The sequence below is a fragment of the Plectropomus leopardus genome, chromosome 4, assembly GCF_008729295.1.
Source record: "Plectropomus leopardus isolate mb chromosome 4, YSFRI_Pleo_2.0, whole genome shotgun sequence".
NCBI classification, from domain to species: domain Eukaryota; kingdom Metazoa; phylum Chordata; class Actinopteri; order Perciformes; family Serranidae; genus Plectropomus; species Plectropomus leopardus.
Window position 1 is genome coordinate 29,190,648 of NC_056466.1, and position 27,944 is coordinate 29,218,591.

Genomic DNA, 27,944 nt, shown 5'->3' on the forward strand with positions numbered 1-27,944 from the left:
CGATCTTTGCTTCCAGATTATACCGTTAAAAACTACGGAAATTAGCTCGGGTCGTGCCCACAGTGCCACTTTTGAAGCCTTCAGTACACGCAGGCGGTAGGTAGGAGCCAGTGCAGCCCTAATCCCCGCCGTCCGTGATTTAGCCCCTGGTCCTCCTAATTCTCCTAAAGCCCCAGCTGCTCCCCTGGCCGCTCCGCGCTCTCCGCGACAGACTGCACACCGCTCGCTTTATTAATAATTCACCTAATAATTCACCAGTTCGACGCTGCCGGCTGAAGCACCGGCCCCCACCTTCACTGTAAACAACTGCCCTAATTCCCCCGTCTATTATTTGTGTGTATGTGTGTGTGTAAACAGGACGCACGGCTGCTGAGGTGAGCTATTTAGTGGCTGATATTTTTTTTTCGGGGAGGGAAGTGCGGGCTATCAGCCGGAGCGCACGGAGAGCTTCCATTTTTACGCACCGAGGCATCCAGAGCCTCCGTCGGAGCCCGGAGCCGACTACGTGTCGCTGTGCAGGCATTCTGCTATCGGCGAGGCTGTAGCGATCTGAAGAAGCAAAAAACGCAAGCTGCTCTTTCATCTCGTCAGCTTTGAGAAGGAGGCGGCGAGGGACCAGGGGTGTCCCCCCGTTTGTGTGTAACACCGCGTGTGTGCGTATGTGTGTGTGTTTGTGTGCGTTTGGAACAAGAGAGAGAGGAGAGAGAGAGAGAGAGATACGAGGGTAAAACAGATCGGACGCGCGGCGCGGGAGACAGCCGCTTTTGGACACGTTTTGGAGACAGAAGCTTGCCCGACTGCAAAGGCTGCACACGGAAAAATAATATAAACACAACTTACTTTGCATCACTTCTCCCGTCCATTATTTTTGTTATCGTGTTATTAATATTATTTCGGGGAGCTTTTTTTCAGCGTCTCCCAATCTGCTGGACAAGTTTGGCCGCTGAAGGACGCACCTCGGGACTTTGACGCAGACGTCTCCCTGACTTCTTGCCGCTGGACATGGGCGCATCTGAGGCCAATCTGCGGTAGACGGAAGGATCGGAGCCGCTGTCCTCTTTTCCTCCTATCTCTTGCAGAGTGGACCCACTTTTGAAAGAGCTGTGTTTTTTTTCTATCTGGGCCTAAGGCCGACTTGTTTAAAGGTCCTTTTTTTGCTTCCGGCAACAGCGAAGAGACCAAGTCTTCCTCCCTCAGCCCTCACTCCCTCTCTCACTTTTTTGGAAGCTGAACTTTTAAAGGAAAATGGGGCATTGAGAGGGTTGGCAGATCTCCCCACGCTATAATGGTACGTGCTGTGTAACTCAATAGTTCCCCTCTGTTTGGGTCTATAGGGTAAAGTCTATAGGACCGAACATAAACCAAACATTGGTTGTGTTTAACCGAAACCCCGCAGTTAGTTTAAGGTTTTTAATTTCTTTGTAAAAGACGCGCGGAGGGAGATTTGGCTGTGGGAGTGTGAGGCCATAGATGACGATACAGCGCACCTGTGTGTGTGTGTGTGTGTGTGTGTGTGTGTGTGTGTGTGTGTGTGTGTGTGTGTGTGTGTGTGTGTGTGTGTGTGTTATGTATATAATCACCTTGCATGCCTGACATTTTTAATAATTATAAAGCATCTGAACTCAAATTGATTAACAACAATTGCACCATAATTAAATATGCCGATTATTCCATTTCACTTGCACAACCATAACGTTGTATTGTAATGTATCATCATATTTCACTCTATAAAAATGCCTAACATTTTTTTGTAAACTTAACTTTACTTGCTTTCCATTGCACGTAATTTCTTTTCACTTTCCCCAAAGACGTAATAACGTTGTTATCTCGGATGTAATTTACAGCATCTTTTTTCCTAATTGAAAGTGATTCAGCCTTATTGATGGGTTAACATTGTGCAGGCTGAATTGTTTGCAGAGGCGTTTTGGTGGCCCAGTAAATACACATTTGACAAAGTGGAGGCTGATCTTCCTGCGCAGCTCAGATCAAACAGAATAAAACACACATGCGAGCGCAGACTGCGGAGATCTGACAAACCCGGCATATAGAGATAATGTATGAGGGATATGCGTCATTATTATTATTATTATGATGCTCTGAAAGCACCCTGTATGAGACGCAGGGTTGTTGCACAGCTATCCTTCTTGCATCCGGGCTGTGCATTTTCTGTCTGCAGCGGCTGCTTTTTTGTTTTGTTTTGTTTTTAATCAATGGGCACTTCATTTGCGTAGTTGATGACACTTTATAGTGACTACAAGGGGGTGGGGAGGTGAGGTGACACACAGACCGTCTTTGTGCCCTCAGGACAAGAGCATGAATGAGAGCACATTCGTTTAGTATTTAATGTTGAGCAGAAAATCAAAAGGGAGACTCTCTGGTCGGATGATGATGTTAGTATAAAACCCTGCAGCATTTAGAGAAATAAATATTGTATTTCACTGTCATCCGAGAATTTTTTTTTTTTATTATTTTATTTTTTTGGAACTTTAAACAGTCTCTGCCAAGCTGCATTTCAAAGCTTTTTAATTATGACCACAAATTATAATTATGATGGCCCAAAATTGTGACCTACTTTTTAATTGTAATTGATCTTCATTATAAGAGATTACTGTTAAGGTGCTACAATATAACATGCTGTAGCTCACAGGGTTGATCTGTTGAGCTTTTGGTTTAACAAAGTCTCATTAACATATTCTAAATTAATGATGGTTGGTTTTTACAGGCATATATAGACATATAACACATTTGAGGCAAAGAATACATATTGTCAGATTTTTTTTTAATTAAAAAATGCAACATAATATTCCTGTTGTACCAATAACGTGGCTATTTGAACACAGATTGACCGAACAGTTTCACTGTGCTTTATTAATACAATTCGACAGTCCTCTGGCAGGTTTGAGGTCAGGCCATAAAATTGAAATGTAATGGTTTATATAGACTGAAACACAATATGAATATGATTTTTTAATTAGCAATGTCTTTGTCCCACCAATAAAGACAATAAACACAGCACACATAGATTTTGGGGGATACATACCTCATATTATTAAGACCCCCCCACACAAACACACACCAACCTCTACACGCCCAAAAATTAAAAATAAAAATAAAAACATGAAAGTAGTAGATGACTTTTATTTTGACAGACAAAAATGAACCATGAAAAGGTGCAGAACATGCAAAAGTGGTGCACAATGAATGCAAGAAATTCAGTGCTTGATATTCAGTTTTGTTGCAGATGACCACTGAATCCTCTTAATGTTGAAACAAAATTGTCACAGCTAACAATACACATAATAAATCATCAGCAATGCAAGAAAATGAGTGCAATTGTTGATACAGTGTATTGAAAACTCATGAGACGATTTTATTGCTTTTTCTTGATTGTACTGATCGCATGTGGTATGTCTAAGTCGTATGTTGTTGTATTTCCTATGAACTGATTAGAAAACATCTCAAATTCAGTGTGTAGGTGACATTCGGTGTCATTAACAATAAACAACAATCCTGTAAGCAATGTAATTATACAGAGCATCCATGACAAGTTTTCATTCTGCTCATTTACTTTCAGCAACCAACTTTACAGGAGCAACTTGATTGTGGTCCCCCAGATGAACGACACATACATATTTTCATCCATACTCATCAGTTACATAACTTCATTCCAGGGTCACCTGCCAAAAAATGTTTGTGATGATGTGACAGCCAGTCACACCTGCACAACAACACAAACAGGCCTCGAGTGGCTCAAAACGTTTCAGGCCACATGTGATTTGTGATGTCAGCTGACCAGTTACACAGTATGTCTGTGTCTTTTAAGGTGAACCAAACACTTAGACAATGGCTCATAATTGGCAGCAATATTACAATACTCACTCTGTTTTGATTGTGGGCCTATAATTTCACAGTTGGTTGTGCTGCGGTTGTTGCAGAGAAAAACCTGCCAACCACAGAACCTGTCAGTCAAATCAAAGCCAAGAGTGTTATTGGTGCCAAGCTGGGAGGTGGGTGTGAACCGTACCATGGTATTAAATACATTTTTAGAGTATCATTTCAGTTGAGTTGGAAGTGGGTGAGACATTTGAAAGGAGCTCAACGCGCTGCCTCATTGAGTCATGCACGATGTGTGTGTGTGTGTGTGTGTACGTGTGTGTGTTGTAATGTAACTCTATGCTTTGTGGTAAACTCTGCTGTATTAGAACCATAACCACAAGAAAATCTCCCCACAGATCAGTCCCTGTGTGACACAAAGGGCTGATTGTATACCAGCCCACACCTCATTGTTAAATGCACATCGCCCGTGCGGCGAGGCCTTAACTGAGTGTGGTTGGGGCCATTAAAAGAAGCATGAGTAAGAATCCGTGTAGGAAGAGTGGTGCCACTGGCATTGAGTTACCTTATGTACGGAGGTGGCGTATGGTGAAAGCAGCGAAAAATGTTGCAGCCCAGGAAGTTCAGTGTTACAGTTGGCGCGGTGTTTATCTAAAGGCCAGCCTGTCGAGCAAGATCAGTAGTTGACAGGCGAGGTGCCAGGCCGAGTGAATCTTGGGGTGTGTCACACTGTGTGCTCTGTTCAAACTTGTTTTGCCGTAACAGTTTTGGTGAAATTATGTTGTTGTTTTTTTTTCATGGAGTCGGGACAGCTATTTTCAAGGCTGGCATAGTTTCTATCTATTACTCAGGCATCCAAAAGTTTCAACCTTACCCAACTGACTTGAGCATCTCTCATTCCAAGCACAGACACTTAAAGGTTTCCGGCACAAGACGAATGTTTTTCTGCCTATGTGAAATAATTTTATTCTGCGACCTCCTGCAGTAAGGCCTCCTCAACAGAAACTGTTTTCGCCGTGTGCCTCGCACCTTCTCCAGAATCCCACCGTTTACTTTTGTGTAAAACACAACTGCACAATTAAGCCAAATGCAATCTTCAGCACTGCATCTTGGCTGTACTTCTGACCCAACAAAAACCTTCAGGACCTGCAAGTGGAGTGAAATAATTAGCCCCACTCTGCTTAGCCATCCATCTATCCTTCTTTTTTTAATGCGGCCCCTCAGTTTCTCATCTTCTCTCTCATTCTCCCCGTTTTTCCCCTCCACCCCCCCTGAGATGGCTGTGTGAAAAATCGTATTTTTCCAACATTTCTCCCCGAGGTAGCTTTGGCAGGGACTCACACGGCGGCCATTTCTGCCTTTCATACACCCCTCACACACCGTGGAACAGATCGCCGGTGCGGCCCGGCGTCTTTGAAGTGGTTGCCATCTCACGCAGGTTGGCTGGACTCTCTCCTTCTCTCTCCCCACCCCCCACCCCCTCTCCATTTTCATCCTGTGCCTTAAACTTGGCAGTGTTATTTTCAGCCACCAAATCATGATGATAAGACACAATGGTGGTGATAATAATTATGGTTTTTTAAAAGATGGACTGACAGCGGCAATAGTGCTGGTGGTTGATGATTGTGCAGCAGCCAGAATAAATGCTTGCTGGAATCGAGGAGAGGACTGCACCAGGTGTGTGAGCGGTGTAAGTTTTTTGTGTGTAGGTGGCGACTTATTGTGTGTGTGTGTGTGTGTGTGTGTAACCACAAACGTGAGATGCAGAGAGACAGAGAGGAGGATCATTGATATGTTGCCATTCATGTGCTTTAAAATGGAGCCATCTGAGAACAAATTCCACCATCAGGGCCTTTCATACACAAAGCTCTGTGGAGGTGTGTGTGTGAGTGTATGTGTGCACGTGCAAGTGTGTGAGCAGGTTTCGGAGATCTCACCTCCAAAGAATTTGGCCATATGGTCGTCAACACATATACCCAGAGAGGGAGAGAGAGAGAAAGAGAGAGACAGATAGAGAGCGAGCCAAGGAACGACTGTGCGAGATGGTGAGGGAGAAAGTGAAAGAGAAGTGTCTTCTTTTGTGAGCGGAGGCAGCAGGAAAGGCAGTTTAAAACAGATCCTATACCCCTACCTTAGATCAGATGGCTCAGACAAAAAAAAAGAAAGAAAAAAATCCTCCATCGCATCCCCTACTCCACATATTTGTGGAGTGGGAAAATCTGTCTCAATTAACACATTTGCATTGGGCGATGATGGACTCCAAATAGGTCACTGACTCAATCTCCCGCCTCCGAATCTTCCCTCTAAAATGTTAATTAAGGAGGGCTTTGAGATTTTTTCGCTCAGGGCTGGCCATATGGGCCGGGCATATGCTCTATATATATAGTACAATATATAATTCATACACTGCTGCAGGAGAGAGTGTTTGGGGGCCTGGAGTTTTTTTGGGGTTTACTACAAAGGGAGTCAGTATGTTCTGGCCTCCCCAGTGGCAGGTACAGAGCTTAGCCTATTCATTAGCTTCATGTTATTCACTGTTGCACAATGGGATTGAGGTTCATCAACACCTGTTTCCTTGGCTGACGACATAAAGAGGGCATTTAAATTCCTCTTTGTCGCTTGGTTAATATGAAATGAGAGCAAATGATCTATTGTTGGAGTGCAGTTGCTTATTTTCTGTGTTTTACATTGTTTCAAAGGACAAGTAATATTGAGATTCCCCGTGTGTGAAGGGCTACAAAATGCACAGATATATTCTAAAATAGCCGGTATGTGTCCTCACACACTCCCAGTTAAACCAGTTGTCCCAGTGCCATCCTCCCAGACACCCATTCACCAGCAAAATGAGGTGGCAGCAGCCAGTGAAAGCACTCCTTTTCCCACCCGCAGCTTTTTGGGTCCGGCTCAGCCAATCGGAAGACACTTGCTAGTGCACCTGACCTTGTTTCTGGCCAGGCGCAGCCAATCGCAGACGCTCCAGCACACCTGATGCATTGTGGGCCGTCTGCCGGTAGTCGGCCGGCTCGCGCTGGTTGCAGACCGCACAGGTGCCGTGGATCCAGGCCATTATTTCGAGCGCTGGCCAATCAGATGCATCATCTCATTATCAGACACATGTGGCCTGGCGGACTTTGAGTGATTGCATTTTGTCTTGTGTGTGTGTTTTTGTGTGTGTATCAGCATGCATGTGTGTGTGTGCATCTGAGGAAACTCTGCTACCCCATTCCCATAATGCATTGCAGCCTTATCAGCAGGCCTCTCTCACTCCGTTCCTGGCTTCATCCTCTCCTTGAGACTCAACAATGGGCACTGTGTTGCCCCCTTAAGGAGCTGAAGGCCTCCGCTATAAAAAGAGACTAAAAATAAAAAAACATGTTTATGGACTAATAAAGATGATTAGAAATCGCACAATTGCAGAAAAATGGAAGGTTTGCGAGTGCAGATTATCTGTAATAAAAAGCTGAGGGGAGAGACGGGGGAGAGAGGGAGAAAGAGAGTTAGCTGCACAGACCTCTCATTGCGAAGGATATGAATAGCCTTTGTTTTCACCACAACTCAGGGCTGTGTGGTCTGCCAATGTCTGGCTCTTATTATGGGGTTTGTGTCTGTGTGTCTGCGTAAGTGGCATGCACGTGTGCGTTGGTGTGTGCGTGCGTGTGTTGCTGTATGCGAGGCCGAGAGCTCACGGGGCGTGGAGAAAAAAAAAATGCATACATACGTGCAGGTGATTATATTTTCAAGAGGGGTGCGACTATATGTGCGTGCATTTAAAATGTTTCCACACAGCAGATACACTGTTTTCTCTCTGCTCCCGTTCAGCTAAATAAATGTGGCATGGGGTCTCGGGGCTGGCACAAGCGCGTGTGCACGCTCTTTTTATCCGTTAAAGTTGTGAAATGAAATAGGATTTCACAGAACGGCACAGCGGCTGTGGGATTTGGGCTCCCTTCGGCTAAGTAGAGTGGGATAGGTTGATCCAATCAACGGCAGAACTGCAAGGAGAGCCCATTTCACAGCTCCGGGCCCTGCCAGAACCCTGCCTGCCTGCCTGCCTGCTTGACTTAGAATACAAATGAAGCTCCCTGAATGCACACTTACACATACACATGCATGCATGCACGCTGGTACTTACAGACAGTCTGGCTGGGGATGTTTAGTGCAAGAGTGGTTAGTAGGCGCTGTGCTTTCTGTGGAAAAATGACACCAGGAGGGTTAAAGGACTGTCTCATATGGTTCAGGTATATTTTAGGGATGTCTCACAATGAGGGAGCAAAAAAATGCACGTTTGGTCCTGATGATTTCAAGTCATGATTGCTCAAAATTGTCCTGGATTTTAGTGTATTGTCATATTTTTTTTGTAACGCCATTATTTCCAATGGCCATTGAGGCTTAAAGAACAGCAAATGTCTGATATAATATTCAAAGACTAAAATGTTTTCACATATTTCTCCTTCCTGGAACCTCATACAAAGCAACAGGTTCAAGCAGCGGCTAAAATAGTAAACACTAGAATTTCTGATGCCTAAGTGCCAAAACCAGTGGAGATCTGCTTCCTAACAGAGTAGTTAAAATTGTGGAAAAAAATCACTGACCTACTGAAAATGATCAAAGGTTCATTAAATAACCATCTTTTTGTTTGTTTTTTAGGCTACTGACACCTACCTGGTAAACGACGATCCTGCTAGAGGCCCAGGGATGCCTGAATGTTTCCTCGTGTCTGATACATATAGGGTAAATACACACACACACACACACACACACACACACACACACACACACAAAACTACAAGCTTTCTACATCTGTCCTTGTCATGTTGGTGTCCCAAGATTTATTTCCTGGACACACAAACAAACCCAGTCCATTAAAAATAATCTCTTTTTCCTTTTAAAAAGATTTGCAGCAGTTGAGAGGAGGAGGGCGTTCAGAGTACATCAGAGAATTGTTGCAGAATTTGTTTTTTTACAGTCAGACATCACTATGAAGATGTTAACTACTATATCATCTTCATTCCTCAGAACTTGGATTGGAGGCTCTGGGGCTTAATGTGTCCAGGAAATACACACACACATACTTTTGAGTGTTGACATTCTGCCCGTTAGCATGCTCATATATCCACTTCCTGTAAAATCTCCCACATGTCAACATGCACGTCCTGAACTCATCTGTCGTCCGTGCTGACACATGCGGCAACAGTGCCCTGCAAAAACACTGTATTTCCTCAAAATGTCAGCTTTTCTGTGAAGTATTTTTCATTTATGGTTGCAGAAGTTTGCAGGGACACAAGCTCCTCATGTGGATGACAAAGACAGCAGCCACTTAAAGCTAAATAAAATGCCAAACCTTAAAAAAAAGTTTTTTTGGTTGTTATTTTGCAGGACACTTTGTGCGTGTGACACATCCTGCGTGCAAAGTTGTAGGTTTTGTTTTGTTTTTTGGGGGGACACATTTGTCTATCAAATTTGTGAGCATCAAACACATAATTTCCAGCATTCTAGTGACTTTTTTCTGCACCAATCTGTGCCTTGTCTGCATCAGTTTATGATGTTAATGTCTTAAACTTTGTCAAAATTAAAGGCCTTTGCGACTTTAATGTTTTATTTGGGTAGACAAACACTTATGTTCTAGATACTGAGAAGGACGTGTCCCTTGCAACCTCCTGAAACCTACACCTCTGCCTGCATGTGGTTATTTTATTATATTTGTAAAAACATCACATCGACTTTCAGGTTTACAGACAACTGTTTGACTGCTTGGAAAAGTGCCCCTTTGGCCTGCGCACTGTAATCTGACATGTTGAATTTACCGCTCAAATTAAGAAATGACATCAGACGACAAAAATAAATCTGTACGTTTGCTTCCTGTTGAACGCAAACGTGGTCGAAACGCCGTAATCCAAACCGGTCGGAGGCAAAACGCATATGCAGCCTTTGCACACAGTAAACACATAAAAAGCAGCAGGCGGAACACATTGCTCTGCACACACACTCAGATTGCAAACAGATCCAAAGAGTCTCTGGGATCCACACTGTGTATGATATGCTTGTTAGCCATAACGGCCAGTCAGCCATTTCTTTCTGACTGCATATGCCTGTATGCATTTGACTGGCGTGCTCCCTCCCAGAGCACACATAAACAGCTTACTCAAACAATATTTACACTGTACGGCGTAGTAAACGGTACAGTTACACACATTTTCCGTTCACATATTTCCTTGCCTTTTGAAAGGCGGCCTCAACCACCTGTCTCACACATTTAGCATGCTAATGGCAGTATCAGTATGCTACATCACTTTCAATATTTAATGGCCTAGCCACAGGCGATGGTAAACAGCAAGTATATGGGTAGTGCCGCGTGTCAATGGGAGACCACAACATGCTAACTTTAGACACACCATATGGTTTTCTCGTGTGCTTTTTAATGGCAAACGGAGTCTCCGAAACCACGAGAGCCCTGAGCGCTCGAGGGGCTCTCAAAGGTGATGGACGGACAGGACTGTTTGATCGCGGGCAGAGAGAGAGAAAGTGTTTTGGAAGGAAAAGCTTTAGCACCAGTGTTTTGTAACTCCTGTGGTTGCTATAGTTTGTTACAGCCAAGTTGCCCGTGTTGAATACTGAGATGGATGTCTCGGCCCAGACCGCAGCCAGAGACAAAGACGACCACTAAAGTCAGACGGACGAAAGGGACAGTGTGTGTGATTAAGACGGCAGAAAGAGAGAGGGAACAGCAAGAGATTATAAGATTGAAAAAAGGGGAATAAGGTCACTAAAAAGAGCTGCTAAGAAATAGAAAAAAGGGGTGGACAGAAAGAAAAAGAGGGAAAGCGAGGGAGCACACAAAGGCTTTGGGGTTTGGGCCTGTGCCGTGGTGGGGTGTGGTTTGGAAAGAGGAGAGACTATGGGAAAGGAATAGACTACACCTCAATATGCTTCACTTTCTTGCACTTTTATTTTGCATTTTTTTTCTCCTTTTGCTGAATCTAATTCACTCTCTGGTTGCTCGTGCCAGCGTATCTTTGACCGCAAGACATTTGTGGTTGTATACGTGTGTATATAGTGTACATTATGTGCATGTGTGTCTGTGGTGTGAGTGTCTAAGTATCCTACATAGGCTGAGGTCTCGTAAAGCTGCACAGCTTCATATCCCCCTGAAAAACTTGGCATACGAGCGCGGGGGTGACTTCAACCCCCCGAAACCGCACCCTTGCGCGCACACACACACACATACACACGTTGTGTAAGACTCACAGACAAACGCACATGCGGAATTGTATTCACACACACAGACTTCCAAACACTCTCACTCACACACATGCACAAGGCAGGGGCTTATGTATAATTGCAGGCACTCTGCCTGCATATATGAGTTTGATTAGGCTGAGGAGCAGGGAGCGGGCAAGGATAAAGCCAAGCCTGATTAGAAACAGAGTGTATCGCTTCCATACAATAGGAGTCACAATGAAACTGGTTTAGACCACTTCGTCCAAGTCCAGGTATCTTTTGTCTCCATATACATATACAGCGCACCAGGATATGACTTGATTCAAAAGGAGAAAAACTGGAATGTGAGGGGTATCCTGCCGAATAAATCACAATCTTTCACAGTAAATTTATAACTTGCTGTTATAATTTTGGACTTAGCTCCTTGAGGGCATTTAAGGAGGCCCGCTATATTCAGAATGCTACTTTATATATAGAATGCAGTGTTGTTTATATATTTTAGAAGAGGAGTTTTTCACTCCAAACTGCACAGCTACAAGCCTCCTCAGCCAAAGTGAAGCTGACAGAGTTGGGCCTCGAATCCCGCCATCACAAATAAGTTTAGCCAATGTTTGAGCTGATGTTTGAGCTGCCTCGGACTCTTTCTACATCACACACTTTTCAGATTCACAGTAACAAATACTCAAGTTAAGAATACGGGGGCCCCTTCCACTTAAGACACTTGAATGAGTTTACTGTGTGCGGAAAGCTCTGTGTCACCCGTCCAGCTGACGGGCTGACAGCGAAATCTGAGTTGTAAATTTCAAACCTTTTGCTTCTATTTTGGTCCCGCTTGGGCTTGCTTCTGCTTTTTGTGCAGCAGCAAAAGGATATGGAAGTTGAAAATAGACACTTTTGAGGAAATCTCCGTCCTCAATCATTTGTGTTTGCTCTGCACTCAGTGCTGAGGGCATTTTTAAGACTGATTTATAACAAAAAGTCAAACAAGCATAACAATGTCACAAGGTCTCTGGAATATTAAATACATACCACACGAAGAAATAACAGTATAAGCAATAAGTTATTTATCATAAAGTCCCTGTTAACTAAGCAACAAAGACAAACTGAAAGTTGTGAGGCAGAAATGTTAAATGACTTTAATTTATCTAAACGGGAGCTTTGGTTTTCTTATTTATCTATCATTTAATCTAACTATCTACCTACAAAATGATTTTTTTTAGGGCCTAGATTTTTATTTCATCATTGGGCGTTGCACTTAGGAAATAGGGGGTTGGAGGGTCCTCCACTAGATAATTTTGAGCATCAAACACTTCATTTCCTGTATTCTGGGGATTTTTTGACACACCGGTGTGTGCCTTTTCTGCATGAATTGATAATCTATTTTTCAAAATAAAAGTAATCTATGTTTTAAATGGTGAAGACATATGCCCATTTTCTAAATATTGAGGGGGGCATGTCTCCTGCATCCCTAGATAGATAGATAGATAGATTTCTGCTCGAAATCTGAATTGGATATTATTTGTCATATCAACACCATATTAAGTAAAAACGCGGCAAAATGATGACCAAATGTCTGTTGCAAGAGAAAGAAAGCATAAAACAACCTCGCAAAATAAAATAAATCAACTTTGTGATCGTTTTAAGCGGGTAGATACGGATCATCTGCAGAACTTCACGTCCAGCTGTTAGCATTATACAAATATTACAGATATTCCACCGAAATGTAATTAAATAGCATCAAACGCGACGAGGTGAATGAGTGAACTCGCCACTGAGCACCACATGCGCACTAAGCCCCTAAAGCACTGTAGGGATACCGAGTCTCGTGCGATTCCTCTCTGGGCTTTCAGCGAAGCACTGATTCCTTTTTTTTGACTATTAAAAAAGTCGATGATAATTTAAAATAGCGTCGGTTTTGTGTCGATCCGAAAGAGAAGCGGGGAGGGAGAGAGAGAGGGCGAGTTAGAGAGACAGAGGGAGGGAGGGAGGGAGGGAGGGAGAGAGAGCAGCAGAAACTTTCCCCTAAAGTTATTGCGGAGCTTTCACTGTGAGTGAGGCGGGGTTACAGCCTGGACTGAGCCACAGCGGCTTTGCAATGCGGCACCGCAGCGAACCTCCATCCAACTTTATTATCAACAACTCCAATTTTCATCTCTAGACACAACCATGTACTCCCCTTACTGCTTGACACAGGTATGACAAAACTCGCCGTTTTTCCATGCTGCTCTTGCTTGCTTTTTTCCGGTACGGTGCGCCTCCGGTTTGTTTCTACTGTACAGTGTAGTGTTGTCGTGCCGTGCTGCTGCTGCTGCTTGTCATTTGTTGCGTTTTAAGGACCTTTTTTTCCAGCTCTCCCCTCTTTTCCCCGATAGTGTTTAACCTCTCTCTCTCGCTCTCTCTCTCCCTCTCTCTCGCGCTCCCTCTCTCCCCCTTTTCTTTTTTTAATGGCACTCCTCCAACGGGCTTTTCTTGTGCGTCTCATTGCGCATGGTTTGGAGAGAAAATGGCGCTTCTCCCAAATCTATTTTATATAAAACGGAGGTTGGAGAAAGGGGAAGAAGGGCTCGGTGCCCTGACAGTTGGTGACTAATTACAGCCACCCTCAGGCATTAATCGGATTCATCGACAATTGTAATAAAGCACGATGCGGGTTTTAATGTGGCTCGTGGAGTTGTGGGACACTTTATTTTTTTTCATGCGAGGGAGGGCTTCTGACTTGCGGCTGTTAACGGAGGTCTGTCGGTCCTCAGCCGCGGTCGGCGCCGGGGGCCTTTAGGGTCACCGCATTAATAACTGTCCTTCTTTTAGTGGAATCCACTTCAGCAGGTCATACTTTTAAAATAAAACTTAGTTTTTTGATGCACCCTGAAGGTGACAGAGGGGAGGGTGGGCGTGTGTTGTGTGGAGAGTCCGGGCCGCATGGTTGCAGTTTGATTAATCACAAAATGCATTTGACCTTCAGAGAAGCAATACAGCTGCTAAATGTAATTTATGTTAATGACACAGATATTACATTATCACATTAAAGAGAGAATAGAAGTGGAACTTTTCCCTCACTGGTCACTCAGAGGGAAACTCGCTTTATCTTGTGCGCAATTTCAAAGGCCGTTTGGGGTGACGTTTCAGTTAGAAGCTGTATGCAGGTGAAAAAAAAATGTTAGTTTTTATTTTACTTGTCCTGAATCAATGTGATAAAATATATTTTCTATCCTTTTTTAAATATGTAGTTGGTGGTTTTTGTAATTAAATGCACAGTAATAAGAGTCAGTTTTGACCTTTACGGCCTCATTCCCGTGTGCGCATTTCTACCTCCACACAGAAATAACTCTCTTTAAAAATACATATATCAGCTCAAAGACTGGAATCACACTTTAGATATATTATATTTATTACTAGAAATACTCTTTAAATGAGTAATGTCTACCACATGAAAATACTGGGCCAGCTTATCCTTTAATCTGTTTTTCCTCGGAGTGAAATTTCTCCAGGATTGTTGTTTATTTCCTCATCGCAATAAGGATTTTCTGCATGTGCTGAGTACATCTTGTTTTAGTGTGTACATTTTTTTCCCCTGAACATTAAACTAATACCTCCCAACAGCAAAGGTCAACTCATAAATGACCTTTTTTGTATTTCTTGCAGCTTTGTGCTTTTTGTGCCATTTTTAAGTTCATATTTAAAGTGATCGGTTAAAGCGTCAGTTCACACACACTGCAGACATTTAGTGCAGTCACTGCAGAGTTAACAGATCTGCAGAGCTGCAGGCGCGCCGAGCTGCAGCTTAAGGCCACCGCAGGTCCGCGTCTCTCTCTCCCGCCGCCCGGTTTATCACATCAAACACCGGGTTTAAAAGTCAGTTGAATGCGTCACTATTTTACCACTTAGCTCCTTTTAAAGATAAAGTTGAATACGACCTTTCAAGAGCAATATTTTACTAAAGGTAGAGTTTTCTTCTGAGATCAAGAGCTACCCTCAGGTAAGAGTTATAGCGTCTTATAGTTATAGTGCAAGTCACGGAATTATCAGGTTTATGCATTATAATTTTTACGCATTCATTTACACTGTGATGTGATTTTTGAATGAAGAAGCCCCAGCTGTTTAGCTTCAGGCCTGTGATGTTTCAGTGTTGCAGGGAGGTCACGGCCTGCCGCCCTCTTCTCCTTTACAGAGTTACGCTCTTTTCTCTGGAATATTATAAAATTCTTTTTTTTTTCACTGAATATTTTTTGACATTATACTAGACCTAAATGCCACGTGATGGAGCTGGGAATGTACTCCGTTCCTTAAACAGATTTGACGAGCTCCGTGGAAAACATGCAGGATTCCTTCTCAGTGTTATTTCAGGCCTCCTGACCAAACCTCACTATGTTTTTTTCTCTGATTTTATATAGACTAGTTTTCAGAAACAAGAGAACAACACTGCTCAAGTGCTTCTTTTTTAATTTGCCTACTGTAACAAGGTCAGAAGCCGCGGCTGCACCAGAATCATTTACATCGCTTAAAACTTCTGCCTTTCCCCCCCCCATTTCTGTTCCTTTTTATTCCCTCTTGACTTTTTTTCTGGCGTCTGTGAGTTCTGAACAGTGAGGGAGACATTTTTCTAATCAATAGTCTATTTGATTTGCTCCGTAAAATAAGTCCAACAAGCCCTACTGCATATTTAGCACAGATAATTTTCCAAGCCTGGTGGTATGAGGCAGAGGTCCGCATCGAGTTTCCTCTTTCTTTCCATTAATTAAAATTAATTGGCAGCAGATCCTCTCGCACGAGCGCCGCATGGACGCGTGCTGCCCATATGCGCGATACATATTGATCTGCTTAGGCTGCTGTTATTGCGTCTCCCGGTCCTGTTGATGGATATCAAGCGCAGCTGATTTGTTTGCATTCTCTCATATCTCCATCGCGCGTTTTGGAGGATATTAACGCAGCTGAATGATATTACAGCAGTCAAAGAAATTCACTTGAAAAACTTGCTTCCTACTTGCGGGGACACGTGACGCATCTCTGTTTCACACCTGTAATTTAGATTTGGCTCCAACATCCGCCTTTAATTCACTTTAATCGCCTGTTTTAATGATCTGTGGTTTGTTACAGCGGGATTGTTTCTTTATGTGTGTGTGCGCGCGCGTGTGTGTGTGTGCGTGTGCGCCCACACCCAGGCACACACATTTACAATTATACTGACGTGCATACTTGTATCCACAGTTGTGCATTAAGGCTGTGCTCTTCGATTCCAGTCGTGTAAATAATTCACAAATCACAGAAAACATGCAAAACTGGTGTAAACAATCTACAATGTATTATTAATGCTGATAAAAGCTTTGCTGGAATGGCCTGGTAGGTGACGGACCCGATCAGCCAAAAAGTGGTGCACACGCACTTGCCAAACAGCACCGGGAGGTTGGTATTTTTTTTTTACGGGTTACGTGGCATTGTCTCACATCCATGTGCCGGAAATGCATTTGCATAAAGTTTTAATGCGGTTTGAAGGTCGCCGAGGCGTCGTTAATTAAAACTTTTATGTGCTGCGTTTTGAAATCAATTATTTCAGACTCCAGTTAAATCCCGCTTATCCAAATGAGATGTGGACCGCTTAATATACAGCACATCTCACAACTTGCCAACTTTTTTTTAGGAAAAAAAGCTCTGCTGCGAACTCGAGAGATGTTTAACACTGTGCGGGAGATAGTTTAACTGTTTTCCCGCGCAGATCACACGCAAAAGAAAGTTTTATTTGCTTGCTCGATTCTTGCTCATCCTCAGCTTTAAGTCCAATTATTTGCAGTTCTAAAGTTTTCTTTTTTTTTTTCTTTTTTTTTTCTTTTTAGATTTGGAGATCAAATGAGTCCTTGAAATTCACTCAGCCGTGCAGATTGGCAAAGCACTTGAAAGCATGCAGTGAAAGCCATACATACTGTAGCCATGCCATAAAGCAGTAGCAACAGAAGAAAATGGGGAGATTTTGTAGTCATTATCTTTGGTGATGGAGATAAAGGCCCTTATAATCTCAACAAAACGCTGTTTGTGAATCAGTGCATATGGAGGAGCGTAAAGTCTGTGTGGCAATATGTGTGGGCCCACGCAGGCAGTTCCTATCTATTATCTGACATATCTTCTAAATTAAACACAGATTTCTTTAGGTCAAATTTGGTTTTGTTTTATCTTTCATTTATTGGTCTGTTCATTAAAACTCACATTCAAGGCCTGTGTCCACACCAGGCCTTCAGCTGTGAATGTGTGTGTGTTTTTGTACAGTAGGTGTGTGTGTTTCTTATTCCTGCCCCGTTTTGGGCCGATGGCTCTCCTGCGTCAGCCTTCGGTTCTGGTTACACTGGAACCGGACGGTGACGGCGGCAATGCTGGTGTAAGCCGAGGTGGGCCTGCATGATCTGGTAACATACCAAAGCCTTGCCAGCATCACTTTGCACCACACACACACACACACACACACATGCACACTAATCCTGCTCACACAGAGCTAGTTGGTAGGCACAGCACAGGGCAGCGGAGAATAGGTTTGCTGTAGTGGACGGTAGGCAGAGTAAAAAGTGGCCTGCCAACTGTGCCAGGACGACAGGCAAGCAGGCGGGCAGGCCGGCAGTGGGTTGCAGGCAGAACCCAGGGGTACATTGTGTTCTTTTTACTTATTCATCCTTTCTGCTGGAGGCAGACCAGGTCCACCTTACACTGCTTGGCCCAGAGTAAGAGCTGGTAGGCAGGGACAGAGGGATGGGATGGAGGAAGGAGTGCAAGGAAGAGGGAAATGGCACAAGATGTCCATGTCAGTTAAAACAGTGTCTGAATAAATTTAGATTACATGGATAGAGATACAAATGTATTTGTGTGAAGGATGTGTTGACTCTTGAGTTTTTTTTTAAATAAGTCTAAATTAAGTTGACCTCTGGTTCAAATATTTTTAATTCACAGATTGAGCATTGTGTTTTCCCAGAGTGTGCACAAATGAAAATATTAGCTTTTGTTAGAAGCATTGAAAGAAATTGCTGTTGAAGAGCCTGTATAAGGCCCTGAGCCCTGAGATTGCTTTCAGACCATTCTCCTCTGAATCTGTGCGTGTGTTTGTGTGTGAATCTGACTTGGAGGTGAGTTAAATCCAGCACTGCGCTGCTCCGCTCATCCCTTATCTGTGCAGTCTTCCTGACCGCCTAGAGAAAATGGATTTATCATGCTTAACCGAGGCAGTTGGCACAACAGGGTAATAGGTGGTTGTCCCCTGGATGGATGGGCATGTGTGTGTGTGTGTCCGATATGTCTATGTCCGTGGGAATATGTGTAACCCCCCCCCTTGTCCCCTGCCTCCTAGTGTGGATTAGGTTTAGGCTGATCTGTGGCCAGTGGAAGCAGGCAGCGCCTATAGCGGTCTTATGTTGGTCTGTGATATAGTTGTTTCCCGAGCCATACGGTACACACATGTACGTGCGGGCACAAACACACACATGCTCATCTGAAATCAGACTGAACACTCACGTATGTTATAGACAGATAGACGGACATGTGGCGGAGGCAGCAGAGTCAGAATCACTTCAGTGTGCTGATACTCAGAACATCTTTCTCAGTTTGGCCTTTGCCAGCTTTTGCCATGAGAGTAGAAAGTGCTCCAAATCTAAATATATGCAATTATTCTGCAGAGCTTTTGTTGTTGCAAAGCTCACTACCACATGTAATTTTATTTTTTGGCAGTGGGGTTAGAATTAGGTGATAATTGCATATCATCCCCGTGCAAGACTGCTATTATTTTTTCTCAGGTTTCAGAATCAAAGGTGCAACAACTAGTTTGCAGTCATTTACTGCGAAAAGAGTTCAGTTTGCCAGCAAGCGATGATCAGACAGTGGAAACGTAAGGGACCCGCAAGGAATTGAGGGATGAGAAGATACAAGAGCCAAAGCACTGCGTTCTTCTTGCAGCTGCTTGGGACAGACTCCCCTTCACCTTCATCCCACTCCTCTTCCTCCGCCCCCTCCTCCTCCTCAATTAGCTCCCTTTAAAAGAGAAGTAACGGTTAGTGAGAGATCTACATTGTTCAAGGATGAGCCTCAGTTGTTGTTGTTGTTGTTTGTCTCTCCCTCTCCCTCTGTCTTTCTCCATCCCCCTCCTCTGTCGCCCGTTGGTGTGTTTTTCGCTCTTTTTGATTTTCTCAGAGGCTTTTTTGTGGGGGTAACCCCACTGAATGGGACAATGCAGCCTAGCGTGAAATTAAAGCTCTTAGTTAGTTTGGAGTTGCTCAAAAGAGGATTTTACACATGCATGCATTCATACACCCTCCCATACGCTATAGATATAGCTAATTAGAGGAAGTACACCCTATGTCGAGCATCAAGGGCCCAATTAAAAGAGTAGGGGAAACCTCGGTGTGCAAGATCTAGGCCAAATCGGCTCTGTGAATGCATCTCTATGCCTTGCGTGTGAACAGTATGTCTGCCTTCTTAATCCGGGCGGGAGAATATGGACAGGACTGATATGAGGAACGCAAGTTTCATTAACATATGCATGTCACGTACTGGGTAAGTAAATCAAGAAAACAGTCGGATTGATCATCCTGACAGGCGAGCGTCTGATTCAAAACAGATTGAGCTGCTCTTGCTGACTCTTCCAAGTCTCATTTTGGAAGTAGTCTCCAATGAAATGTCTGTCATGCATGCACATTAGAGTTTTTGTTGTTCACGTCAAAGGCATTTATTTGTGCAATTTCGCAGTACAACATTGGAGTCTTATGACTGTTTTGCTTTGTCAAATGTGTTTCCATGCTGCTTCAAAATATGGAGCATTAAATCATTAAATATTTCACCTTTTAGGATAAAAAAATGGCTTAGCGGTAGCTGACTGTTCCTTGTGTTAAGCTTAACTTTTCTTGTTATTTTTACCATATTTTTAAACAGTGGCACCCTGAAGGGGGGCCAGGGGGGCCATGGTCCACCCAATACAATTGCCTGTCCTTCTTATTGTCTTTGACAGCTGTCACACACTGATTTTTTTAAGCAAGGTAGTGTTATCTTGTGAAACAAGTCAACCTTAGGCATCTGTTGGTACCAACCATGGCAGCTTGTCGGGAAGCAAATTTGTGAATCCTAGGATAATGAGGGCATGACCTGCCCTAATCTCCCTATGATTGGCAAGTACTCTTCACCTTCACTGGTTGGATTGATAAGATTTAGGCCAGAGGAGTGGAACTGGTTAGGGTAAGGGAAATAATATTAGGGTAAGCCAATCAGATGCAGAGTAAGGGCAGCCATTTCTTCGATATCCTGGGTAAAACAAATTCACTTTTTGGAAGGCGGCTAAATAGCGCTTCAAAGTTACGTACAAGATATCTGGGTGAAAATGGGTTCAATGGGTACCCACGAGTCTCCCCTAAACTTGAGAGGAATTTTTCCCAGTAAATATTTTGTTCCTCACAATCAATTTACTCCTCCAAACTAAAGCTGCATATTTGTCTAAGGAAAACAGTCAACAGGATCAATCAGTGCAAACACAGCTTACTGTTAACCACTGTAGTAATATTAACTATATTACGTATATTATATATGTGATTTCTTAACTCTGATTTTGGGTTTAAACTAGCCCATATACTTCAACAGCATATACATTCCTTAAATTCACTTGGCTTTTGGTTTTGGTGTGCCACGTCAAGATTTTCAGTGGCTCCATCTGGTCACCCCTATGAAAAATGTCTGGGTGCACCACTGTCTTTTAAGTGTAGTTTATGGAAATACATCTACTGCAGAGTAGACTGTATAGCCACGACACCACACTGTGTTGAGCTACTACCTAAGGTCATTTATTTTTTGCCTGCACTGTGTGTGTGTGTGTGTGTGTGTGTGTGTGTGTGTGTGTGTGTGTGTGTGTGTGTGCGTGTGTGTGGCAGAGGCAGACGCAGACCAATATAGAGCAGCAGCAGTCCACATTGCCGGAATGGTACGAGGGATAGCTGAAATATCCACCAGACCTAATAAATGTATTTGATTTCTGACACAAAAGCACCAGCAATCTTTACTCCTGGTATTATCAAGTAACACACACACACACACACACACACACACACACACACACACACACTCACATGCTTTTGTTCAGCCTTGTTTCCTCAGTGTAACTACTGGTCATAGAGGCCTGCAGTCCCAGCGAGGCAGCCAGTGAATCCAGTTAGTGAGTCAGACTTTGTGGAACACAGTGTGCTGCTCTCTGATCCTCTCTCTCTCTCTCTCTCTCTCTCTCTCTCTCTCTCTGTCTCTCTTTCTCTCTTGCTCTTGCTCTCTCTCTCTCCTGTTGAGAGCGCTGGCAGCTTGCCAGGGGTGGAAAAATCTATAAGCCATTGCGTAATATACCATATCTTTACCTTGGTTGAACCCTGCGCAAGATCCACAGCTGTGTGAGTGCACAAACACAGCATTGGTGTGTTCATGCCTCTGTGTTTGTGAGACAGGACAGACAGACAAATAGACAGAGGGAGAGACACACAGAGTGGCTTCTTTGTGGCTAGTTTTCAGTGTGCACCCTCATCTAAACAGTATCACACCACTTTGATCAAATGCTGCTGAGAAAATATTTTCCTAAGCAGACATGGCGTTCTGATCACTTTCTGGAGTGCTACGCCAAGAGGAAAGTAAGCTGAGGCCATATAAAATTTATCTGTTTTTGAGGCGGGCGATGTTAAAAATGTTTTGCTTTAATGACATATAAAACTCCATGGCAACATGGCTGTGCTTCCAAAGCCAGTGGCAGAAGTGATATTCACTTACTGGAGATACTTGTTCTCTTCGCATATCTTTAGAATGGAAATGAATGTACAAGGCCGCAGGCTGAGCGGCTACCGGGGCCTTTCATGTTCCGGCACTCCTCTACTCGTTCGCGTTTTCACCTAATTTTCTTGTTTCAATGTGTTTGGTGCTGCGTTTGTGCATGTGCGGGCCTCGCGCAGTGTCCGTCTGCACCTGAAGCTTCTTCGGGAGCTGTGTTTTTGAGCTCCTGAGGGTGGGAGTGTAATGTTTTTATTGGATGCCTTTATAGTAGGCCTTAGTCACTGACTTTTTAAAGTTTTTTTTGTTTTGTAAGTGTTTTGACGCTGTAAGTTCACGTGTCATCTGTAATTGCTCTTATCTCACACGATGATAAACTCACACACTGAGCAGCACTTTGACCCACAAAAAAGTAGAGTATTGTCTCTACTTTTTTGTGGGTCAAAGTGCTGGTCACAGTGTGTGATAATTCCAGTGAGATGAAATGCCAAACACAGTTTAATCAGTTCTCATCTTCACTAATATAATCCACTCAGCCAGTGATATCAGCCATCCAAATATCACATGCTTGGACTGATTCGTTTTTGATGGTGCTGATTATTATTAAATGGTCTGTAATGACTACTGATAATCCCCATATGCAGCCGGGCACCCTGGATTCGCTGTAAGGCAGTTGTTTGTTAATGCACCAGTGAAACCTAAAACACATACAGATGTGTGTGTGTGGGACAAAAACCGCAAATGCGATCCCCTGCCATTGTTTTAGTGCATGCGCAGGCTTAATTTTAACCGGCTTGCGTATGGAAAAAAAAAAATTCAACAAAGGTGCAACTTTTCAGCACAGAGCCCCTACATTAAATTTACTTTCCTCCCCCTCGGTGTGAGAGGTCAAACTGTGTTAGTGTGGTGATGGTGGTTTGGGCCGTGTGTGTGTGTGTGTGTGTGTGTGTGGGGGAGGGGGGGGGGTGGCAGCTGTATGAGGGAGGTATCTTCAGTAGAAAGTTTGGTGGGAGAAGGATACAGCATCATTTTTCACCTCATGTATGTATTTGTGTGTGTGAACGTGTGTGAGGCTGACTGCTGATATGTTTGTGTTTATTGACTCAAAGAGACGGGCCGTGGCTGCGTACACAGCGGTGTACGGGTGGCAGGGGTCCAGGCTTGGGGGAAACGTGTGTGTTTAAAGTACACACAGGCCTAATTATGCTGATTTAAGCATTCTTGCGGTCCTCCCTCTGGCTTGTGGTGAGTTAACTGGCACAGGGGCGTCCAGCAGAGAGAGAGAGGGAGGGAGAGAGACAGAGGGTGAAGATAAAGAAGACAGAAAGGGGAGGCTTAATAAAGAGATTGATTTAAAAAAAAAAAAGAAAGAAAGAAATTGAGAGAAAATATGGTAGTGGAGTGCAACACAGCAAGAGTGACTACGCAGAGAGGAAAAACACACACCGTCCTCAAACTTCCCGGCAGGTTTTTTCCCTCTTCACTTTGGGGTTAAGAGCGCGCCCGCTCTTCGTATTTATTTTTATATTCAGATGTTATGGATTGCTCCGGGAAAAGGCCGTCCCTTTTCCCAGCAAGAGGAATTAATACTGTTTGAATGTTCTCTCTGGAGTCTAAAAGGAGGAATTTTTGCAATGGAGTTTGGGAGGTTTATAAGTGAAAACCTGACCACCGCTAAATAAACAAACTAGGGATGATTAAAAACTGACCCTTGTTTGTTGACTCTCTGCTCTCTGGCCTGTGGGTGTGCACCTGTCTCCTGTCGCTTCATGCGCACGCACGTCTCAGGCAGTCAACAGTGTGCCAACGCAGAAGCTGAATACCCACATGAAAGAGAAAAATAATTTAGATTATAGAGGCAGCTATACAGGCAAGTCTAACTAAGGTGATTGCAACAGGTCTGAATATTTATGCACATGTATATGGTTCACTGAAACAAGGGTGTAGGTGTCGTTTTAATGTTTGAAGGGGACACATATGAAACGGGGGATTTGGGAATCCACCGTGTGAAAATTTTGACTTATTTTCCTGCATTCTGGTGAATTTTTATGAAACAATTTGTTTCTTTTCTGAGACCATTTGTGGCTTAAATGGTTTTAATTTGATCAAAATAAAATCCCTCTGCTACTGTCATGTTGGTATTAAAGGGGCACAAATTTGCACATTCTAAATACGTGTCACCCCCCAAAAATCTACACCCTTGCACAATGCACATGCTTTAGTCTGTTTTTGTATGTGCTGTCCTGTGTTTTTACCTCTTTCAGACAGAAAATGGAAAAATTGAAAAAAAAGAAAGTCGGTAACGCTTGAGACACAGTGTTTCCACACTACTGTCCTCCTGGGCATAGGTGTAGAAAAGTAGCAGAGGGCTTTTATTTTAAATAAATTAAAGACATTTCCCCCATAACTTGATGCAGAGAGGTCAAAAGTGTATGCATAACAATACACCAGAAGGCAGCAAATAGTGTTTTTCTGGGGGTGGACCACAAACCCGTTGATCATATGTGTCCAATCCAATGTTCAAACAAAACCTACACCCCTGCCTCTGTGATTAAGGTGATTTCAGCTCCTCTACATTATGCCTTTTGTTGCCCAAACAGAATCCAAATCACAATATTGCCACTAAAGAGTACATTAAAGACCTGCACAGGTCTGCGACAGAGCCGAGCAGAGATTGATGAGGCTGGTCTGTGTGTATTCTTTCACGCAGGTGATAAAATTCTGCCGGAGAGGCAGGCAGGGCTGCTCAGTGTCTCCGGGTTCATTCGCTGCACCGTATGAGACGGGATCACCCAACACCAAAGCTCACATGTGCTCCCATCTGAAAATATGCTCCCACTTTCCTTACACTTCATTCCTATCTTTTTTTCTCCTCTCTTTCTCCAAACCCCCCTCTTTCTTTCACTTTTTTTATTGTTTGCTTATCTTCGCCTACTTTTCTCTATCTCACTCTCTCCCCATCCCTCAACTCTCCCCACTCTTTCTCTGTCTCAATACGTCTTTTACTTCTTTCTCCATTTTACCTCATTCTTTCCAGCCCCCTCCGCTACTTCTCTCTTTCGCTCCCTCAGGAAGAGCCACAGTCTTATCTGGGATATGTTGGATTTGGTGAGCTTAAAAGCCACTTTACTAACTCCCTGTCTGCCTCTCCTGAGAACAGCGCACTATCTAAAACAGTTTCACCATTCGGCAGGCTTTGTCCGTTGGAATGCTGCTCGTCGGGCAACTTTTTTACTCCCAGTGGCCTCTTAATGCTAATCCTTTACCTGACTCTCCATCTTCCAGACTTCCACCCTCCTCTCTCCCTTCCCTTTCTCTCCCCCTGCTTTTTTTCTGCCCTAAAACGTTTGATATACACATATTGGGTTTCTTTGCTGATGTGAAGGAATGCTAATGTATCATAACCATATTACAGTACTTAGAGGAGGCAAATGGTGCCAAATGCTATCTGGAGAATCAAATCTCTACACAAGAGCCTTCTCTCCCCTTCACATTGAAAAACGGTGTTCCCGTTTTGATTTTCCTCTCTGGAAATATATAAAGCCCCTCTAAAATTTGCTGAAACAATGGCGTTGTTGTATTCAATAATGCAATTTCTCCAGGAACTGGAACGCTAGCCTAAATAAAGATGCGGCCAAATCCTATTTTGCATCTGATTTTCTTTGGGCAGCCAAAGAGCTTGAATATTGCCCACAACATTTCCCTATATGTGATTCTTTCAAACAGAAATGTCCTCTTTGTGCATGGGAGTATATAAATGTTTTGCATACTAGTGCTTACAGTGTGTAGTGTTACACTTTGGTTGTCACAGCTTAGATAAGTGTAATTCAAACACTGTATTTGGTAAATAACATTTTTAAATGCTCATAGAGTGTGATCAAATGATAAGTGTAAATCCAGTAGCGATCCTAACAGGAAATGATGAGACCAGGGGCAGGCCCTCTCTGGCGTGTGGCAGGCACTCTGGAGTGAGGGATTTGCTGGTTTTATTATTAGGGCCTGTGTGTGTTGTTGATGGAGCGGCTCCATCCATGTTGACTCACAGAGAGACAGTGGTGATGGCTACACTGAGCAGGGGTGTCAGGCTTGGCTGATGACTCCAGCTCCCTAAACAGCACTGCAAAGGCAAACCCTGTTTTTTTTTTTTTTTGTGTGTGTGTGTGTGTGTGTGTGTGTGTGTGAGTGAGTCTGTGTTTGTGCAATCGAGTGAATGTGTGGATCCGTGCGTGTGCAGGCCATACTGCATTTGTGTGTCTACACTGTGTGTGTGTGTGTGTGTGTGTGTGTGTGTGTGTGTGTCTGTCTGTTTCAGGCCTGACAGCCAAGAAGCCTCAGCAGCATCTGACGTGGCAGCTCTCGCTGCTTTCAGTCCAGCTCTCTCCTTCTGGCTCACTTTTCTATGATACTATCTTTTCATACAATCACATGTTTATAAATGGAGACTGACTGGTATTTCATACAGGACCAGTTCCACTGAGAGTTGATAAACACTGTACTGTTCGCTGCAAAATAACATGGCATGAGAGTATAATATTTTTTGCAGTTAAGAAATGCTTTTATTTTCTCTCTTCAATGGGACAAAAGTAAAGCCGGGCAGTATACTGAAGAGAGGAAAATTGGTCACACGTATGTTATATTTCACACGCATGTTATTCCGTCTATGGGCACAATTGCGAGGGATTTCAAAGTAACTGAGGGCCTTTATAAAATACAATAACACCATATATTGTAACGTAAAAAGCATATGCTGTTCTATTTAAGTTATGCATTGCATAGTAGAGTTATTTTCTCTTACACATGTTCTCGTTTACTGATAAATAAAAAAACACACCCATCACTGTTATAAATTCAACATTAATCTACCTCAAAGCTTGGATCAGTGAGACAGCATTTTTTCACATCCCACCTCATTTTCTCTCCCATGCCTGTTTGTGAGCTGCCTTTTTATCGAGGTGGGTTTCCTCCATTTTATGTCCCCTCTGAGGACATGTACTTATGGCTGTCTGCCTGTGGTGCTGTGGTGCTCCTGAGGTCTGTGCGAGGTGGTAGTTTAGGCTGGGGAAGTCAGCGAGCGTGGTCACAGAGGAGATAACTGCACACACACTCGCCCAGAGGCGCCCGTCTGCACCGTGTGTCTGCCTGTCCTCCCCTCTGCTTTGTTGGAGGATGCATCTTTTAAAAAAGGAAAGCGCTGGTTTGAGAGGATAAAAGTTTCAAAATGATTTGTGTGCACGTGTCCTCATGTGTTTGTATGTGTGTGTGTGTGGTTGTGAGGGCTCTTTGTTTCTCGCCTCGCATGTGTTTGTGTGCACCCTCTGTTTCTTCCGGCCTGGCATGGTGCTTGCCCTACAGGGAATGCCACTCAAAATGGGCAGAGCGACCTTTAACCCTCACACTGCCAGCTCAGAGTCAGGCGCTAACCCGCCGCCGTATCAAGAGCCCTGTCTCGCTCTAACCCAAACTCCGTCAAGCATAGCAGAGATTAAGACCCGGCTCTCAGGAAGCCATTTGGAACAGACACCTTTTAACCCTAATGGGATCAGAGTCGCATAGGAAGCCACTTGGAGCAGCCACCCACTCTTAACCCCTAACACTACCAACTCGGCACAGACAAGGCAGAGTGCACAGGCAAAGGCCCAGCTCATATCATGCCACAGGGAGCGGGCACCATTTAACCCTCACAGCGCCAGCTCAGCACAGGCCAAACTCCAGCTCACATGATAAGCAGAATTAAATCCGCAAGCTTCAGTGTTCCTGATAGGGAGCTCACTGATGCAGAAATAGGATGCTAATGTAAAAGGGTTGGTTGCCTGACTACAAAGTAGCATGCCACAAACATTTGCAGCGTTATAATTGTAAATGATAAATTGCGGCGGTGAGGCTGCAATGTTCTGTTTTGAGCACTTGCTTTTATTTTTTTAGGGGGTTTTATGAAGTAACAGATTACAACCGATCACACTTTGACTGAGATATACAGAGATTAAATGTATGTTAAATCAACGTGATCAAAATACACAACAACCAAAAGTAATTTTGAGTATCAAATCCCTGTCATTATTTCAGCCTGTGTCCCCACAAATGTCACATTTTTTAGGAACTTAGAAAGCAGCTGTGTTTGCATCTTGACAACCACAGAGTGA

At 43.6% G+C, this 27,944-nt stretch overlaps 1 protein-coding gene across 11 annotated transcripts in view; it reads left to right on the plus strand.

Moving 5' to 3' along the window:
- Positions 1-534: 534 nt before the first annotated feature.
- Positions 535-27,944, plus strand: part of LOC121941879 (nuclear factor 1 X-type-like) — a 118,639-nt gene continuing 91,229 nt past the window's right edge. The window contains exons 1-2 of one of the 11 annotated variants that reach the window (XM_042484816.1): positions 535-1,288; positions 8,482-8,565. In XM_042484816.1, coding sequence (XP_042340750.1) covers positions 1,286-1,288; positions 8,482-8,565 — 87 coding nt within the window. In that variant the 5' untranslated portion in view covers positions 535-1,285. Of the gene's footprint in view, positions 1,289-8,481; positions 8,566-13,078; positions 13,246-27,944 lie in introns of those variants that run through there. The other 10 variants (XM_042484813.1, XM_042484810.1, XM_042484807.1 and 7 more) reach the window with 10 other exon arrangements.